Source organism: Chelonoidis abingdonii, chromosome 3, assembly GCF_003597395.2.
Source record: "Chelonoidis abingdonii isolate Lonesome George chromosome 3, CheloAbing_2.0, whole genome shotgun sequence".
Lineage (NCBI taxonomy): Eukaryota > Metazoa > Chordata > Testudines > Testudinidae > Chelonoidis > Chelonoidis abingdonii.
The window spans coordinates 46,830,926-46,849,467 of NC_133771.1; the positions used below are offsets into that span (position 1 = coordinate 46,830,926).

General features: G+C 41.1%; 1 protein-coding gene across 3 annotated transcripts in view; it reads left to right on the plus strand.

The window, feature by feature from the left end:
• AGPAT5 (1-acylglycerol-3-phosphate O-acyltransferase 5) overlaps positions 1-13,869 on the plus strand; it is a 119,253-nt gene extending 105,384 nt beyond the window's left edge. For all 3 annotated transcript variants that reach the window (XM_032772575.2, XM_075063717.1, XM_032772584.2), the window contains 2 exons: positions 6,272-6,395; positions 11,297-13,869. In XM_032772575.2, the coding sequence (XP_032628466.1) occupies positions 6,272-6,395; positions 11,297-11,522 (350 nt within the window). In that variant the 3' untranslated portion in view covers positions 11,523-13,869. The remainder of the gene's footprint in view (positions 1-6,271; positions 6,396-11,296) is intronic.
• Positions 13,870-18,542: the final 4,673 nt, after the last annotated feature.

The following is an 18,542-nucleotide window of genomic DNA, read 5'->3' on the forward strand; positions in this document are numbered from 1 at the left end:
TTTTATATTTATATAAATAGTGTTTTTGTGTTTGTTTGGTATTTGCTTTGCAGTTCATCTTTTATGGACTCGTCTTTGCCTTCCTCGATACAGAAGACTGAAAATGTTAATCTATTTTGAAAATATGGTATTAATATATAAAAAGTGGTGGAATTTACTGGAACCTAGCTAGTGGAATACCATTGACTAGATATTTGTTTGAGGCTGAAATACATTTGGGATCTTATTGTCCCTTGGAGACTATCAGTGATGTTTTTAAGAATCCAAATAATACATTATAACTTTCTGTGCTATGTTACCATGAATTCTTTCTTGTATAGTGGGCTTGGACTTTCACTGTGTACTAATGGATTTAACATTCTTGCCCTTAAAACATCGTAAATTACCATATTTTCCTTCCTCTTGCTTTGGTCATTAGTATCATTATAAAAGTTTTATGCTTTTAGATCTTAAGTTGCTGCTAAATCATTTTGTAAGTCTGAAAGCTTTTATTAGCAAATTATCACCCATATGAGAGTCAGTCCACTTTGGTCCCATGTGAATTATTAATGTTCATTTAACACATATTATAAATGTTCATTTATCTTGTACTATTCTTGGTTCTTGATTTATGATCATAACAAAGTTGTCCCTAATCAAAAGTTTGATACAATGCATGATTCTCAGTTATGTTGTATCTTTTGCAGAGAAGTTCAGACTTGTTTGTTCCTCTTGTTTATTGTAACAAATTCCGGTGAGATCCGAGATTTGCAAAGCCTGTCAAATGTTGGTTTTTAGGGCCGCCAGCTCTAAAGTTGAATTTAATTTGTGCATAATAAATTGCTACAATAAGGTTTCTTAGCTTAATTACAAAAGCCTTTTGGGAGTTAAACTGATGTGAAATTAAAGGTCATGGGACTACCACAAATTTCTGGAGGTTATAGTGATAAAATCCATCTGTTTCTTCTCAAAAGCGGCAGCTCAATAAATTGTTCTTATCCACTGGTGTACTTAAGTGGTTGCAGTGACATTGTATGTCTAAAAAATAAAAAAATGGATTAGTCACATTAAATGCTAAAATGAATTGCCTATTAAAAATAGCTCAAATAGCTGGCATGATTGTTTGCATTTGAGCATTTTGTATAGCTGTACTGGAGGGCAGTTTAAAAATGGTCCTGGGGCTGAGAGCAAGGGGATTGGGGTGGAGAGGAAAAGGATCTTTTAACACTTGTAGCGACAGATAAGGAAGTAGCACAGCAGCCTTGGATGCAGGCCAATCTGGCCATCCAGCTGCAAGGGTGAGTTTGGTGCAGATATGAGTGAAGGGATTAGGTTTGCATAGTGAGGAAACCTTGATGAGGGTAGGAAGGTTTAGGACTTTGATTTAGGTGAGTTAAACTTATGCTGTGCTGAAAAGCTAGAGGAGGAAATAAGGGTACACATGCACTGGCACTTGTTGGGGAGAGGCAGCATCAGTGCTCAGATATATGGAATTTCTTTGCCACAAAAGAACAGGTTTTTTTTTAGGTTTGATTAAAAAATCGCATTGTTTTCAAGCAGCGAATCATGAGGAATCAAATCCTCCTTTGTTTAGCTGTATGGATAAAACTGCAGAAACTTTTTTTTCTGTTTGCTTCTGACATTGGGACCTAATTAATATTCTTCTACAGAGTTTGATAATAGTTGTAAAAATGCCATATGGCTGTTATCAATGGTTTTGAAATGCTGTTTTAGACTGGTTGGGGTTTTGTTTGTTTTTACTTAATTATGTATAAATAAATGTCAGGGAAGAGTTGTTTGTGCCTTTATAGAATAAAATCATAAAATAAAACTTCAGATGATAAATGTACACTGTAAAAGTTCCACCATACTCCAGAACAATATTTTTAATATCTTTTAAAGGTAAATGGATACATTTGTATATAGCAGTGGTTCTCAAATATTAGCAACCCAAGGGCACGCATTTTGATGTAAAATTTTGGGGGGACCTGCCATCCCCCCTGCTCAGGCCACACCACCGCTCCTGCTCTTCCCACCCCCTCTCACTACATCTCTCCTCCCTCCATCACTCACTCTCCCCACCCTCACTCACTTTCACCAGAATGGGGTAGGAAATTGGGGTGCAGCAGGGGGTGTGGGGTGCAGGCTCTGGGGGGGAGTTGGGGTGTGAGAGGGGATGGAGGGGGTGGGCTCTGTGAGAGAGTTTGGATGTGGGAGTAGGTGCAGGGTGTGAGCTCTGGGAGATAGTTTGAGTGTGGGATGTGATGCAGGCTCAGGGCTGGGGCAGGGGTACAGCAGGAGGTTCAGGGTGCGGGCTCTGGCCAGGTGGCACTTACCTCGGGCAGCTCTGGAAAATGACCGGCACATATCTCTGGCAGCAGTTCCTAGGTGGGGGGACATGGAGGTCTCTGTGTGCCGCCCCCACCTGCAGGCACCATCCCCGCAGCTCCCATTGGCTGCAGTTCCTGGCCAATGGGAGCTGCAGGGTCAGTGCTCGGGGAGGGTGCAGTGTGCAGAGACCCCCTGGTGCCCCCCCAACCCCAGAGTCCACAGGAATGTACTGGCCACTTCCAGGAGCAGCGCAGAGCCAGGGCAGGTAGGAAGCCTGCCTTAGCCCCACTGCACTGCAGGACGTTTAGCACCTAAAATCTCCCGGTTTGGCTTCAGTAGCCCCCGGGAGATAGAGGGATGGGGAGGAGTTGATCAGCGGGGACCACAGACCCCCCTGGAGTACCCTCGGGGACTCCCAGAGGTCTGGGGACCTGAGATTGAGAAATTCTGGTATATCTGGTAAAATGCTGCCTAAAATCAGGTAGAAAAAAGACTTGATATGACCATTTGTTTTGATCTGACCATTCCAATCATTTGTTTCCTATAATCCATTTCTGCATTAGAAAGTTCCATGTTTAAGGCTTCTCTCCCTTGCCCATAGGAAGTGTCATGTCCTAATGAAAGTTAATTATTAGGATTTATTAAGATACAGATAAAGCCCCTTTTGTTTTAAAATATGAATTGTGCACTCTTAGGAATCCCCACTCCATTAGTTTCAGGATTAGAATCTAATATATGGATCTCTCATTTGTTTTGTTAAAGTATTTCAGAATCTTAAATGTGTGAAAATCGAAATACTTAGAAACTGTTTTCCTCTAAAGAGACAGTCTGTGCCACCTTCTAAACATTTTGTCCTGTATCACATATTCCCATATCAAGATGTCATGTGCGGTTTCATTGTCCACCCTCTCCATCCTCACCTTTGGGGCGGGGGGGGAGGAGTCAGTGTGACGTTGTGCAGTCTATATGGTTTTGTACAAATTTAATAGGTGAATATAATGTAACTGGAATATGCTTCATGCAAAAGGTCTCTTGTAAGGTATCATTACAAAGCTTATAATCTACTGAGTGTGTTCATCCTGTTTGTATAAATGTACCACTCTTGTATCTGAAACTAGAAATATGAAATATAACTCCGAGGGCCTATTGTAATTATGTAAAGTGTGGCCATTAATGGTGGTTTGGAATCTTGATGACTCCCATTAACTAGGACCATTGTCTGCAAATGGCTGTCTTTTACCTGTAAGTCTTCCTGTATATGTGTGTGCTGGCAAGTGGGTAACGAAGTCTTGCAGTGACATGTAATCATGTCACCTGAACTGGAATCCATCTTTAACTTGGCATCTTTCCATTGAGAAGGAGGGGATGGGAACTCAGAGAGAGACAAAAGGATTCCCGCCTTATGCAAAAGATATATAAAAGGGTGGAAGAGAACAAAGGGAGGAAGGCCATCATGAAGAATCCCCTAGCTACCACCTGAGCTGGAACAAGAGCTGTACCAGGGGAATGAATTGTGCCCAGGCCTGGAAGGTGTCCAGTCTGAGAAAAAACTTACTGAAGCATTTCTGAGGGTGAGATTATCTGTATTCAGTTTGATTAGACATAGATTTGTGCGTTTTATTTTATTTTGCTTGGTGACTTACTTTGTTCTGTCTGTTACTACTTGGAACCACTTAAATCCTACTTTCTGTATTTAATAAAATCACTTTTTACATATTAATTAACTTAGAGTATGTATTAATACCTGGGGGAGCAAACAGCTGTGCATCTCTCTCTATCAGTGTTATAGAGGGCGAACAATTTATGAGTTTACCGTACATAAGCTTTATACAGGGTAAAACCAATTTATTTGGGTTTAGACCCCATTGGGAGTTGGGCATCTGAGTCCTAAAGACAAACACACTTCTGTGAGCTGTTTTCAGGTAAACCTGCAGCTTTGGGGCAAGTAATTCAGACTCTGGGTGTTTGTTGGAGCAGACAGAAGTGTCTGGCTCAGCAACACAGGTGCTGGAGTCCTGAGCTGGCAGGGAAAACAGGAGCAGAGGTAGTCTTGGCACATCAGTTGGTAGCTTCCAGGGGGTTTCTGTGATCCAACCCATCACAGTCAGGGAATACTAAGATCTGGCAAGTACAGCTTTTGCAGCATGGCACCACATAATAGATACTGGTGTGGTTGTGCAAGGATGGGTTTCAGCTTTGACAGGCTATGACTCTTTTGACAGGCTATGACTCTTTGCTCAAGTTTTAACTATACTTCAACATACCCCATATCTTGCATGGTTACACTGTTCACAAAGTAAAATTACAGCCACTTATATGCACCATGGCCATCAGTTTTCCATCTGTTGTCTATAATATATAAAGGCATTTTTGGACCCTTCTCAAGTTTAACATTGTCCAAATGTTGAGGTACCGCAGCATCAGGATGAAAAGGTGTGTTAAGGGTTTCTGTTGGTGGGACACCATGGTTACTACCTTTTAAACTTACAATTTCACCATTATTCATGGACACAAAGTGATATCAGCAAAAAATCCAATACAGGATGTAAGATCCGTTAGTATCCAACAATTTAAACATTTTAGCTGAGGTAACAGCTTCCACTAGGAAGAGTTCTGTTCATAATTGGCTTTGTATTTACATACTGAACTGCTTTAAGCATAAATATGAGGTGAAGCAATAATTAAGCAATATAATGCTCTCTATAAAAACAGAAAAGTAAAGAAGTATCAGAGGATCTTTCTTCTAAGCAGATGACTATATTTTAAAACAAGTTTACCATCATTGAGATATTGATTATCAGACAGTGTAAAACATAAGTATACCCAGTTCTCTGTCAAGAACACAGAGAAGCCAAGATTCACCACCTACAACTAACATCACCTACAACTGGCATCACCTACAACTTGTCTCGGGTGATGCCAGTATAAAAGAGTCCTTTATATGTGTCAGACAGCCAAGTTAACTAAAGGAAAAAAATACCAAAGTCCTGTGTAGTTCACTTTCCTTTAACAAACTATGATTACTCTGTTCTGACATTAGGCTGTAACTTATTGATTTAGGATGCATAAGAAGCCAATCAGGCTATTTCCCCAGAATCTTATTGAAGTGTTTTCATTCAGTGTATGTTAAGTAAATGAAATACCTGATCTGGAAGTAAAAGATACTATCAATCCTACACAGTCCGTTCCAACTAAGAATAGGTTGGAATTTTCACTCACTTTACACTGTTCTATCAGGAATGACTTGATATTGAAATCAGTAGCATTATACAGTGTAAAAGTATATAATCCCAGTCAAACCCAGTGACTATTGGCAATTAATGGAAGACAGAAGAAGTGTATGTTTTGAGGACTGCATTTGATTTTTAGTTATTACACACTTCATTTATCTGTTATTTCGATTCTAACCCACATCCTCTTAGAGATGTCCAGGGAAGTTTACAGTAGTTTGAATTTTGTTATACAATATTTCAAGCTAGGAGCTATTTTTTAAAAAAAATCTGTAACTTCTGATTTTAAAAGGGACAAGAAATGGGCATTAGATCTTAAACAACTTAAACTAAAATCTAAAAATCATAGGCTGGATAATTTTATGACCAATAACATGTAATAAAATATGCTGAAACAGAGGTAATTAAATCTCACATTACAGAACATCAGCTGATTGCTTCTGGGATCTGGAAGGAACACTCTCCATGTTGTACAATTGGGTTGATGGATTGTTGGAGGGTTTTCCACACTGGATAAGATAATGGATAAAATTTTCAGAAGCACCTGGATCACTTAGAAGCCTAAATTCCCCCAGTTACTTTTGAAAATGGTACTTAGGTTCCAAAATCACTTAGACATTTTGCTCTATATTTATCTTTATTATTTTGTATTTATTTGGAGAATGTTTTTTCTACCATGTAAAAATTACTTACAAGACTTGGTTGTGGGTTTTTTTTGTTTTGTTTTTTAGAGTTTCTGTGTAAGGAATGCCCAAAAATTCATATTTACCTTGATCGGATCGAACTGAAAGATATTCCAGAAGAACAGATGTATATGAGAAGATGGCTTCATGAACGCTTTGAAATAAAGGATAAGTGAGTAGCGATAGTCATGTCACAGCTGAGACTTAAGATTTGATATGCTTCAAAGTAACTTATTTTTAGTATTAATACAATAAACAGTCTTAGACCTCCTAAACATTTCCATGGACCAGATCACCCACTCTGCTAAGAACCCCATGGTAGGGGTCAGTTTCCCCCAAATTGTTCCGTTGATGGGGGTAGATGGTGTTTCCCACATTGGAATGTCCTATGGGGGCGCGCACACAGTAGATCCACATGAGGGTCTGGCATATTTACGGAGGTCTGTGCCTCCACATCAGCTCAGATTCCCCTCCAGCTCTCTCTTGTTCCCATGCAGCATAGTTCAGTAGGAACTGGCCTGCCAGAGTTTCCTCCGTTGGCAGCTGCTCCTAGATATAAATAAGTGATAAATAATTCATCTAGTGAGTTCCTAACCTTCTGTATACTTGCATACATCCTATAAGTGAAAGGCTGCCATGTGTGACTCAATGGGTTCTGTAGGGATATATACCATTTCAAACTCACAAGGCTATAATTGTCCCTGGTGTAACTTCACTGAGGTCAATGAATAGATAAATTTGATCTTGAGCCCATGTGGAAGGCAACTATAGATCTAGAACTATATATAAAAAAAATTCCCCTCTCACCCCTATGGGTGGTATGTGTCTTCCTCAACCTCGGGTCCTCTACCAGAGGCCTGGGAGTTTGAGGGTTCTGCGCAGTACTCTTAGCTGTTCTTAGCACTGCACTCTTCTGGACAGAGAGCTCTGATGTTGTTCCTTGGATCTGTTTGGAGACCACTCACCCAGCTAGGAGTATCACAGCCCCGATGAGTCCACCACCACTGGACCACTTTGGCTTCACTTTCTACATCCTCTCGAGTTCCTCTTGTCGGCCCTGGTTACTTCTCCAGCTTCTCATTTCCCTTCCTTCCTCTGATGTTGCTGTCACTGGCCACTGCTATATCACACCAGCCTGTCTTCTGGTCCTTGTCTATTACCACGATGTCTGGTTGATTGGCCAGTACCTGCCTGCGCTCTGATCTGGAGTCCACAGATCTTAGCCCTGCTATCTCCACAAACTTCTGTGAAATCCCATCTGTCTTTGGGAGGGTTAGCCCATACGCTGTGCAAGATGTTCCTTACCACAGTGCCGCACTTCGGTTGTGCCGTTCAGTGTATGCTCTCTGCCTGCCTGCATCTTACATCCTGCCACTATGTGTTGGACTGTGCTCTGAGGCCTCTCTGACAGCTCTGCACCTTGGGTCCTCTCTAGTTTGTGGTAGACTCCTGCCTCAATGGTCTTCGGTGCCAGTTGCCTTGTTCCTGTGCTGCGATGATTCCGTGCTCCTCAGTGGCTGTCTTTAGTCCAGTCTTTCCAGCCAACTGGTCAGGGAATTTTCCCGTGTCAGCAACCTCAGCTCTGTCGATGGTACATCCATGCTTTAGGGTCTTGTCTTGGCATGGCACTTCTTCTGCTTGTGTCTTCCTCCCAGTCTGTGCTGCTTCAGGCATTCTCTCAACAGCTCATCTTTGGGGCCATCTTACTGATGTACTCCTGGATGTTCCGGGTTTCGTCCAGGACAGTGGCTTTGACGCTCACCACGCCCCGCCCACCCTCTTTCCGGCTGGATACGTGCTCTGTGTGTGTTGGACTTGGGTGGAAACTCTGCGCATTGTGAGGAGCTTCCGGGTCACATCGCGCAGCTTCCATGTCCTCCTTTGGCCAGCTCCCTATACCGAGGGCGTATCTTTTGATGGCGTGGATTTGTTCTTCCACTGAGCTGGCTCTTCAGGACCTGTCTTATCCTTTGGGGATACTTGGATGTTGCTGTCTTCCTTGCCTCCTCATCATGGTTTCCATGTACTGTGGACGCCAAGGAATTGTAGCTGGTCTGTATGTCTGCTATGTGGCCCGCTGGTAGTTCCACCATCAGTCTTGACTACCTTCCCTCTCTTCACTACCATCCGGCCACACTTCTCCAGTCCGATGACATCCCGATATCCTCACTGTAGATCCGCGTCAGTGGTGGATTAGCGAGTGGATGTCTCGGTCATTGTTAGCATACATTGATGTATCCATGTAGAGGAGGTGGCTGATGGTAGTTCCACTCCTGAACTTGTACCGTAGCAGTCTTTGTGATTATCTGGCTGAGGGGGTTTAAGCTATGCAGACAGCAGCGGGACAATGCATCACCTTGGTTATATGCCGCACTTGATGGCCACTTGTGCAGCTGCCTTGAGTTGACTTCCAGTGTTGTCTTCCATAGTCCCATTGAGTTCTTGAGGAAGGTCCTTAATGTTCTGTTGACTTTGTATAGCGCCAGACATTCACAGATCCACGTGTGCGCATTGAGTCGTAGCTTTCCTGTAGTCAATCCAGGCTGTGCTCAGATTGGGTCTGTCTAGACCTTGAGTCTTGGGCGACTGCTCCTATCTATGAGCAACTGGTGTTTTGGCCTCTGGTGTGTTTCCAATGCCCTTCTGAGCTGTGCTCATGTACTGGCCCATATGGTCCTGTAGCTTGGCGGCTATGATGCTGATAGGACTTTCCATGTTGTGGGGAGGCATTATTGTCGGTAGTTTGGACGGTTCTGTTCCCTTGCTAGGGGTCTTTCATGATCACGCACTGTCCTTCCTTGTGTTAGCCAGTTTGGGGGAGCCTGCCTGCTACAGCTGGTTATCTGTTGCTGCTAGGCATTATGAACTGCTGTTAGTTTTCTTTAGCCAGTACGGTGTGGATCATGTTGGTCCAGGTGCTGTCCAGCGTCTTTCATGTTCTTGACCCACTGCTGGATGTCTTCTACTGTAATGGTGACTGGTTTCTGTTCTGGGAAGTTGCTGTGTCTCTGTTCTCAGGTCCTGCGAGCCACTTGCACTGGTGTGACGTCTTCTCTTTCTCCCAATGTTCTTCCAGTACTGTTCAGTTTCTGCTGTTATTGTGTGTTGCATTGCAGTGGATTGTCGCTGTACACCTTGGATGGTTCTTTGGAGAAACAGGGCATTTACTTTTTTGGCTCTCGCTTCTCTAGTGTATCTCCTTAGCCTGGTAGCCAGTGCTGTGAGCCTTTGTTTAGCAGTCTCTAGGGCTTCAGATGGATCAGGCCCTTGTATTTTTTCAGTACCAAGTTTATCCTTAATTCTCACCCTTCTGTAGTTCCACCAGCTGACTAACTTCTCTCCGAAGCGCTTGATCTTATCCCCAAACCTCATTTTCAGGGTGGCGTACATCTGTTGTCTTCTTGATCATATAGCCAAGCATCTCCAGTTACAGAGCTGTAGCGTGTACCAGTTCATGTTAGTTTGTATTTGGTGTAGTAGGGATTGTCATGAGGCTCTATTGGCATCTTCTAACATACTATTCTGATGTACTTCTCCACTGAGCCTTGTAATCGGTCTCGAGGATTGACTGTAGCTAGTTTCCATGTCTATGCCTCATATCAGCTGCTGTGCTCTGCAATGGAGGGGGTGGCAGTGAAGTTTCAGCTTCAAGGTGTGGGCGCTGCACATCCACTTGTTCTTCCAGGTCTTCTTGAGTCTGGATTTAATGTGAAGTTGGTCTATCTCAAGCTGTGAGAAGCTTCCTCTTACTATGTTGAAGCGTTGGGTAACTAGCTGTTTCTCAGTAAGTGTGGATGTAGGTTTTGTCCATCCACTGTCCCCTCATTCGTTTCAATATATCCCCTTCATTAGGTCTACTGTTGTAGTAGCATTCATCAATTCCAGGTTCTCTTGTCTCGTCCATGAATGGTTTGTTCCAGTAGCCCACTTATCGTCAGATTGTCCTGGTTCTCAACATCTGGTGCGACCCTTGTTATCCCCGGCGAGTCCGAGCCGGCATGACTCTCCTAGTTCGTGTCACTCTCATATTTGATGTAGGCAGGTGAAGCGTTAGGGGGTCTTTTGCCCAAGGACCCCTACTGGAAAGTTGGGTACCCACCGGGATTTGAACCCCAGTCTCTCGTATCAAAGGGCGGTCTCCCATATCAAAGGGTGGTGCTCTTAACCACTACGCTATCCAGTCGCTTATATATATATACATATATATGGTTACCATAGTATTTGAGCATCTCGCAACCATTAATAAATTTTCTCTTCATCACACTCCTGTGAGGTAGGAAAGTCCTGTTATCCCTATTGTGCAGATACAGAACTGAGTCACAGGCAGAAAAAGTGACTTCTGCAGGGTTACCCAGGAAGTGTGTGGAGTCAGGAACTGACTGGAGGTCTCTAGTCCCAGTTCAGTGCCCTGTTCACTAGATCATCCTTCCTACCTAGATACATGACTGCTTGGCATGTGCATTTTAGGGGTATGAAACATTCAGTATTTTCAGAATTTAGTTACATGCTACAATATTAATCTCTAAAAAACAGTAGAAGGAAACTGGTTTTGTTGCTGAGCCAATAAACCAATATCCACCGTAGACATTTTGACTTCACCATGTAAGAATACAATGTTTGTGTTTATTTCCAAAACCCTTTGTGAGTCTCCTGAGACTTCATTATCTTCCCTGTTTTGTTACATGCAGACACTTTTCCTTTTGTTCACAGAGTTGCTTTTGTTATGAATTATTGACAATAAAATATTTTTTATTTAATATTATTTTACAGGATCGGGGACTTGTTTTGCTAGGTGCTGAGTAAATATAAATGTGGACGCAATAATATACATTGATAAGAATTGTATGACAGGAAAAATCATTTGTATTGTTTTAAGGGATTAAGTTTGAGCACCCAGGTACAGAGCATAAGTTTGATTGTCAATATACCTATAATATGTTGTCTGTTACAAAACTGTTGCTATACGCACTGCAAAATAAGTATTTGATAGATAATAGAGGATAAAATATAAAATTATTAGATGAAAGAAAACTGCTTTAAACATGAACTAATACATGAATTTGTCTCTCACAGGTTACTAATAGAGTTTTATGATGCAGAAGATTCTAAAAGAAGAAACAAGTTCCCAGGGAAATGTGTTCATTCCAAACTAAGTCTCAGGAAAACTTTACCATCCTTGCTGTTTTTAGGTGGCCTGACTGCTAGTATGCTTCTGACAGAATCTGGAAGGAAACTTTATGTAAAAACATGGATATATGGGACTTTAATTGGCTACCTATGGGTTAGTGTTAAAGCATAAGTAGAGGCTAGTCTCCAATGAGAGAAATATGCTCTCTTGTCTTGCACATTGCACCAAACTTTTTCCTGAATTTATAAAAGAAATGTAAACAAAGCCTTATTGATTGAACATTGGATAAATTCGAATTTGTGACTTATACCTCTGTGTGGTTGGTCTGGGGAAAATATACTTAGTTTTACAAATTTGCTACTGATTTTGCTGTAAAAATGACAGATAAACTGAGTTTTATTACACACTGCTTTCCCCATGAACGAACATCTGTCTGTATCTGCTGAAGATTAGTAGAAGTATGTCTTTATAGATACATAACTTAAGTGGACCAGTGAATGTATTTACTAACATTAATTTAGGGGATATATGTATTCTTCAACTACTACTACTAGTCATGTTTAGTTTTTGTTACTTTTCAATTCATTGCAGCAACTCAGTTATATCTATCCTAGCTGCATTACAGCTAACAGCAAAGCTGATGTTCTTCAGTATCTTGCTTTTCAGTTTTATCTAAATATGTTCCTCAAAAGCTGATCAAGTAAATTCGTAAATCATGAAATGTTATGCAAGGCAGAGAAAAAGTTCCTAAGAATCATTGTTCACCAGGAAGAAGTTTTGATTGCATTGCATTATTACCTGATTTAATTATTTTACATATGCAAAACATTGAATTATAATTAATATTATTGAACCAACAGCTTATTTTATGCGCCTTATGTTTGTGCAGAAGAGAATATGTGCAGTATAATGAAAGTTTAATTGTGGCCTAACCAGACTGTAGTCTACCGTGTGTCTAAATCGTCAATAGTTTGTTAAAGATTCAGCTCAGCTAATAGAACTGTAGAGTGTATGTGCCATAAACAGTATGAACATTCAGAAGTTTCCTGTTACTTCATCATTATCTCAAAGCAAATTGATGTAATCTGTATAATACATAGTAATCCTGTTACTTCAGCAGGAGTGTATATTATGGTAACAAGGAACTTTCAGATGTTCCTACTAAACTTAAAGCATGTGCCTTTGTCTGCTGATCTATGATTTAGCCTGATAGTCATTGTCAAGAAATCATTTAGTGTTATAATATTACATTAGACTTTCACAGCATCCTAGTTAATGTTCATGTCAGACGGATTGAAGATTTTGGTGTTGATACATATGGTTTGCATAGTAGAATAATTGTGAAAGAAATGCATATCTGACCAGTATTTCACCTGCTTGAAAATATACATTTTAAAAAACCTTGTTGTCAGCAGGCCTATGGTTCCTGTGACTATTGTGTCTGTGTGTTACGTGGGGAAATTCTATTTCCTCTTTTCCAGGGAATAGGCTATCTGCACTAGGGTCTAGCTAGAGAAGAGGATCCTGTATTATCTTTTTCCATTAGGAAATCAGACTCCCAGCATCAGAACATAAGCCCTAGAGTATGCTTTTATCGCACTTCCCCAAGCTTTAAATGTGCATCTCTTATTAGCTTTAATGGCATTTACATTGCATAAACTCCTTATGCATTAAAATAATAATAGACATCTTGAAATTATCATTGTTCTTAAAGTTCAATTATTCTATGATGGAAAAGTGCTTGCTTTTAATACATATTTTTTTAAAAACATTATAAAAGAATATTTACAAGTCCACCTTAAAAATGATCCAGTTTGCAATTCTGTATCCTTCCATAATGGATTTTGTCACTGGGCATATTTATATCATTCATTTATGCAGGAGGTGTTGATGAACCATCTTAAAACAATGACAGGGAACAATGTTTAGAATAGTATTGTTGTGAGGTTCTGAAACCATGGAAAAATAAGCCATTTTATGTAACAGGCAAACGTGCTTCCCATATGTGTCATACAGCTTGTGCTATTCTCAACAGAATGGCCAATGGATACAATCAGAACGCAGTGTTCTCCTGTTAATCTGACTTTGACGTATGAAATGTAAATTTACAATGAAACCTCACTGTGTCATGATTTTATGTAACAGTCCAAAAGTTAAGAATAATACTTAACTGTACAACAAAAATAAATGCAAACTGCTTAACTGACTTGTAGCAAAATTACTGCTCTTTTGAAGGTCCTAATGACTACAGTTTTGGCTCTTTCATGTTAAACTATCTAGAATATAACTGATTCAGTGAAACAAAGCAACCGGTCTGTTTATTTTGAATGTCATTCTCCTGACTACTCTTACACAATTTTTTTTCCTCACAATTAGTTTATACATTTTTGAAAATTGTTATGAATTTGCTCATGTATTGGGTGTTGGGAGCATTGTATGCTATTTCTTAATATGCACTGATGTCAACTTGAAATATTTCTTTATTAAAAAGAAAAGAGGCAGATGCTCATTCCTTTTTTTTGCTGTTCCTACTCTTGTTTGAAGTATTTTTAAGCTTTTATGTTTGTGACTGTTTACAGCTGAATTATTATTCTTTACGAAACAGTCAACATGTGTGATTCTAACACTCTTCAGTAAAAAGGTTTGTGTGAACAAAAGTCAAATAAAAATGCCCTTGTCTTTCTTTTCTGTGCTGCTAAAAAGTTTCAGAAACTTGGAATGTTTTATAAATGCCCATGTTCAGTATGGTACTAAGGAGATGGTTAGACCCTGGTAGTAGCTTCGGAACTGAGAATGCCTGCAAGATTTTGTATTTAATATTATTAATCATGTTTATTACAGCAGTGCCTAAGGACCAATGAAGAGTGGTGCGCTGTACAGAGTAGTTGGCAATCCCTGCCCCCTGAAGGGCTTGCAGTCTAAATAGGCCAGGCAGACAGAGAGTGTGGGGCGGGGAGGAATAACATGCAAAGCAGTGTGATGGCACAAGCCATCACTTCAGTGCCACGACATTTTTGTGAGGGGAGGGGAGTTGGGAGGGGATAAGCTAAAGAGAAAGGAAGATGAGCGAGCACGACAGGGGCAGGAGAAGGGAGGACAGTTGTGGAGTGAAGCTGAGATGAGACGGGGAGAGGCAGGTTTGCAGCAAACAGCCAATTAGCACAGAGCAGAGGAAGTCCAGTCAAAACTGTAGGTGCTTCTGTCACTGCTCCTCCAGATGAGTCACTGGCTGGCCCCCCTGTGGAGTTCTTTTTCACCAAGGCCACGGTCGGGGTGGGGGAATGGAGAAGGAAGGCACCATCTGTGTCCTTGTGCCCCCAGAGTTGGGGAGGAGCCTTCCTTGCAACATTCTTCAGCTCTGTGTAGCTCAAAAGAGATGACTGCTCTCTATAAATGCATCAGAGAGATAAATAGCAGGAAGGGAGAGGAGTTATTTAAGCACCAGTGTGGACACAGGAACAAATGGATACTGCCCATCAACAAGTTTAGGTTTGAAATGAGACAAATATTTTTAACCATCAGAGGAGTGAACTTCTGAAACAGCCTTCTAAGGAGAGCAGTGTGGGCAAAAAACCTAATTGGCTTCAAGACTGAGCTGGATACATTCGTGAAGGGGGTGGTTTGATGAGACTGCCTAAAATGACTTGTATCCAATCTGCAATTGCTAGTAGCAAATATCCCCCATGGGCTGGTATGGGCACTAGATGGGGAGGGCTCTGAGTTACTGTGAAGAATTATTTCCCAGGTATCTGGGTGATAAGTCTTGCGAAAATTATCAGGGTCCAACTGACCACCATATTGGGAGTCAAAAAGGAATTTTCTCCCAGGTCAGATGGGCAGAGACTCGGGTGTTTTTTCCCTTTCCTCTGCAGCATTGGGCACAGATCACTTGCAGGTTTAATTTAGAGTAAATGGTGAATTTTCTGTAACTTGACATCTTTAAATCATGATTTGAGGACTTCAATAACTTAGCCAGAGGCTAGAGGTCTATTACAGAAGTGGGAGGTGAAGCTCTGTGTCCTGCAATGTGCAGATCAGATTAGATGATCATGATTGTCCCTTCTGGTCTTAGTCCATAAGTCTATGAAACTTGTCTCTCACAAACAGAAGTTGGTCCAATAAAAGAGATTACCTCACCCACCTTGTCTCATAGTTTGGCACGTTCAGTACTGCTAGATTTTGTGAATAGTCATAGATTTTAGGTGTCTGTGTGCCAACAGTAAGGAACGGAAGTGGAGGTTTTGTGGAGTTTGTTTATTTTGTTGAAAAATAAATAATGGAAGGTATTTAATTTTAATTTTTTATTTTATTTTATTTTTTTTTCTCACACAGAGAAGGAATCCCTTAGTCTGGGGACTGTAGGATTAACCATGCCCACAAAGGCCATAGAAACAGTTAATAGGCTACAGATCTTATCACCTCCCAGCCTTCTGCCTTATAAGCCTGGGAACTGCAGCACAGCCTTTGCCTGCTATGGCTGGGCTGCAGTGAACAGATCTACTCCAAGCATAGGAATTTAAGTGGAAGTGGTGGCAGTTTTTGTGAGCTCACCCTTGCCAGTATTTTTTCTTCTTTTGTTCTTCTGGCCTGTCTCACTGATGTGGAGTCCTGTGGTCCCAGTGAGAAGAAGCTTGAAATGTTTTACAACAACTTGCTGAACATGAAATAAACAGGAATATTATAGTTATGTTTGCACAAGTCTGGTCGATGATGCAATTCAAGCAACAAAATATACAGATAATTGAGTGAATGAAAACCAATGAAAAATACCAGTTCATTTCATTAATTTAAAATATCTACTGTAACTTATGGTAATTGAGTTCCCTATTTTGTAGTTCATGTAACCTTGTCTTCTGAGAAATGGTTTGGCTTCTTATACTTACTATTTTATGAGCTGTGTCCCTGTTCTGAAGGGGTCGTGACCCATAGTAATGGATTGGATTTTGCTGTTCTATGTGTGGAAATTAAATATTTACGCCAGGTCTATATTAAACATACATTCCACTAGAAATGATGGTGTGGGGGGAATAATATCAAAGGAACACACTATTGATTTTGAATGTGCACAATGATAAGTAAATATTGAAATTGGAACCATCCCTTCTAAATGGTCGCTTGTATCTGGTTCATGTTTATATAGTGAAAACTTACCCTTATTAGTTATTCTTGTACAAACTGAAGATTTCTAGGGTGCTCTTTAATTTTTTTATCTTGTATAAAATTAAATCTCCAGTAGAAACAACTCTGCTTTTTGTTATATTCTCAGTGTGACTACAAATTCGATGTAGGATTTTCCATCAAACCAGAATTAATCTAAACTACAAACCTGATAGTATTATCTGTGTGTGTTTTATGGCAGCCATGGCCAGGTGAATCCCCAGCAGTGCTGCTCCATTGACCAGAGCTACTGCAGAGGCTCTGTGCAGAATATCCTGGCCAGCTGTTGATGTCCCAGAAGCCATATGGGGGGATGGGAGCCTGCTCTGATTTCGTATTCTCTTGAATTCAGTGGACTTTGTATCAGACTGATGGAGGAGAGTCAGTGGATTGTCCAGCTGATCCCAGAAGGCTCTCAGACTTGGCAGATATCCTTGCATTATCTTACCAGCACATTTTCAACATGGTGCACAGGTAATTATACGCACTAAGTCTTGGTGTTATGAGCACTTTCCTTTTTTTAAGCCTTTGGAACCTTCATTGCAGAGGTTTGGGTCCTTTATTTAAAAAAAATAAATACTGTATGTGTGAATTTGTGCTAGTAAAATACAACATTGGCAGCCCTGCAGAACAAGGGATGTCCTGGTACAAGGTTCCCTGCTGATGTGCTTCAACCATGACCTTAAGAGGGATTGCCTCTAGGGATGAAAGATTAGTTCAGTTGCTATAGATCTGGCTGGGCATGACTAAGCTTGCACATAGCTTGATTTGAGTGCAAGGTTAAACTGTAAATAGGGTGTGACAGGCTGTGTGCAGGAGATGGTGTTTTCAGGCGAGTTGAGGTAACTGGGAACTCTCTGAACTGATAAGTTTCAAATGCAGATAAGGTGAGGACATAAGTGATTGGTCCTTACATGATTTGCAAAGTACTTGGTCCTTACATGATCTATACAATGTCCAAACCAGATTCAAATAGTATAGATGTTAGTAGCTAGTAAAAATGTGCATTGTGTGTGATATGGTTTGGAATTATGGTGTTACCCTGTGTCTAAGCCACCTGTATCGGGGCCTGGCCAGCATGGGTTTAGGGCTGTTACATGCCTAATAAAAGTAACCTGAGTGATGAGCTGGAGTTGAACTGAGGTTTTTTGGATCCCAGAAAGCTGGACAAAATGTTCTTCCAGAACTGGACAAGGTGCTTTGAATAAGCCAAGTGGAAAAGGTCTTGGAGAGAATCCCAAGACGTAGCCCATTCATTCCTTGGCTTCTTTTTTAGGACTACTAATAAAGAAGCCAGTTAGTGTGATTAATGTGTGTGCATCTATTCATTAAGACATGAACTTAGCCTGTATGAAATGACTGACTGGTCTATCTACCAGCCATCTCATAGTAACCACTTTCAATCTCTACCTGCCCAGGCTTCATTAGAACCAGGAACTTGGAGCTGAATGCTCCTTACTGTCCTGTTACCCTCCCCAGGGCCTGTGCAGTCAGCTGGATTCAGCCATCTTATGAAACCTGATTTCATGTTGCCGTTCTTGGCTGGAGGAAAATGCTGGGCTTTGGTGCACAAGGAAGAAGTGGAAGGAAATTTATTTTCGTGAATTAAGAGTTAACTCTTTATACCTTAAGGAAGTGTTTACCTATTCTCAGTAAATTATAGTGAGGACAGGTATACTCCACATAGCCATTTTAATATTCTCGTATATCATGGCACCTGTGCCTCCAATATGGCATGGCTCCCCACTACCGGTTTCTGTGCACACACACCTCTCTCTCCCCCTCTTCTGGTCCCCTACAATGCTAGTAGGAGAGTTCCAATTACCCAGCTGGAAGCCACCTGTACTCTTCCTTCCCAGCTGTTTTCTGCAGCTGGTCTACGCTTGAGCATGCAACCACTCTGGGCCTCATCGCAGGAAGTGTCTAACCCTGTCTTCTGCCGCAGGCACATACCATCTCCCCAGTGCTGCTGCTCTACAGTCAAGTATTTCTCAGGACTTCTGAGTTCTGTTCCCAGCTCTGTCACAGACTTGC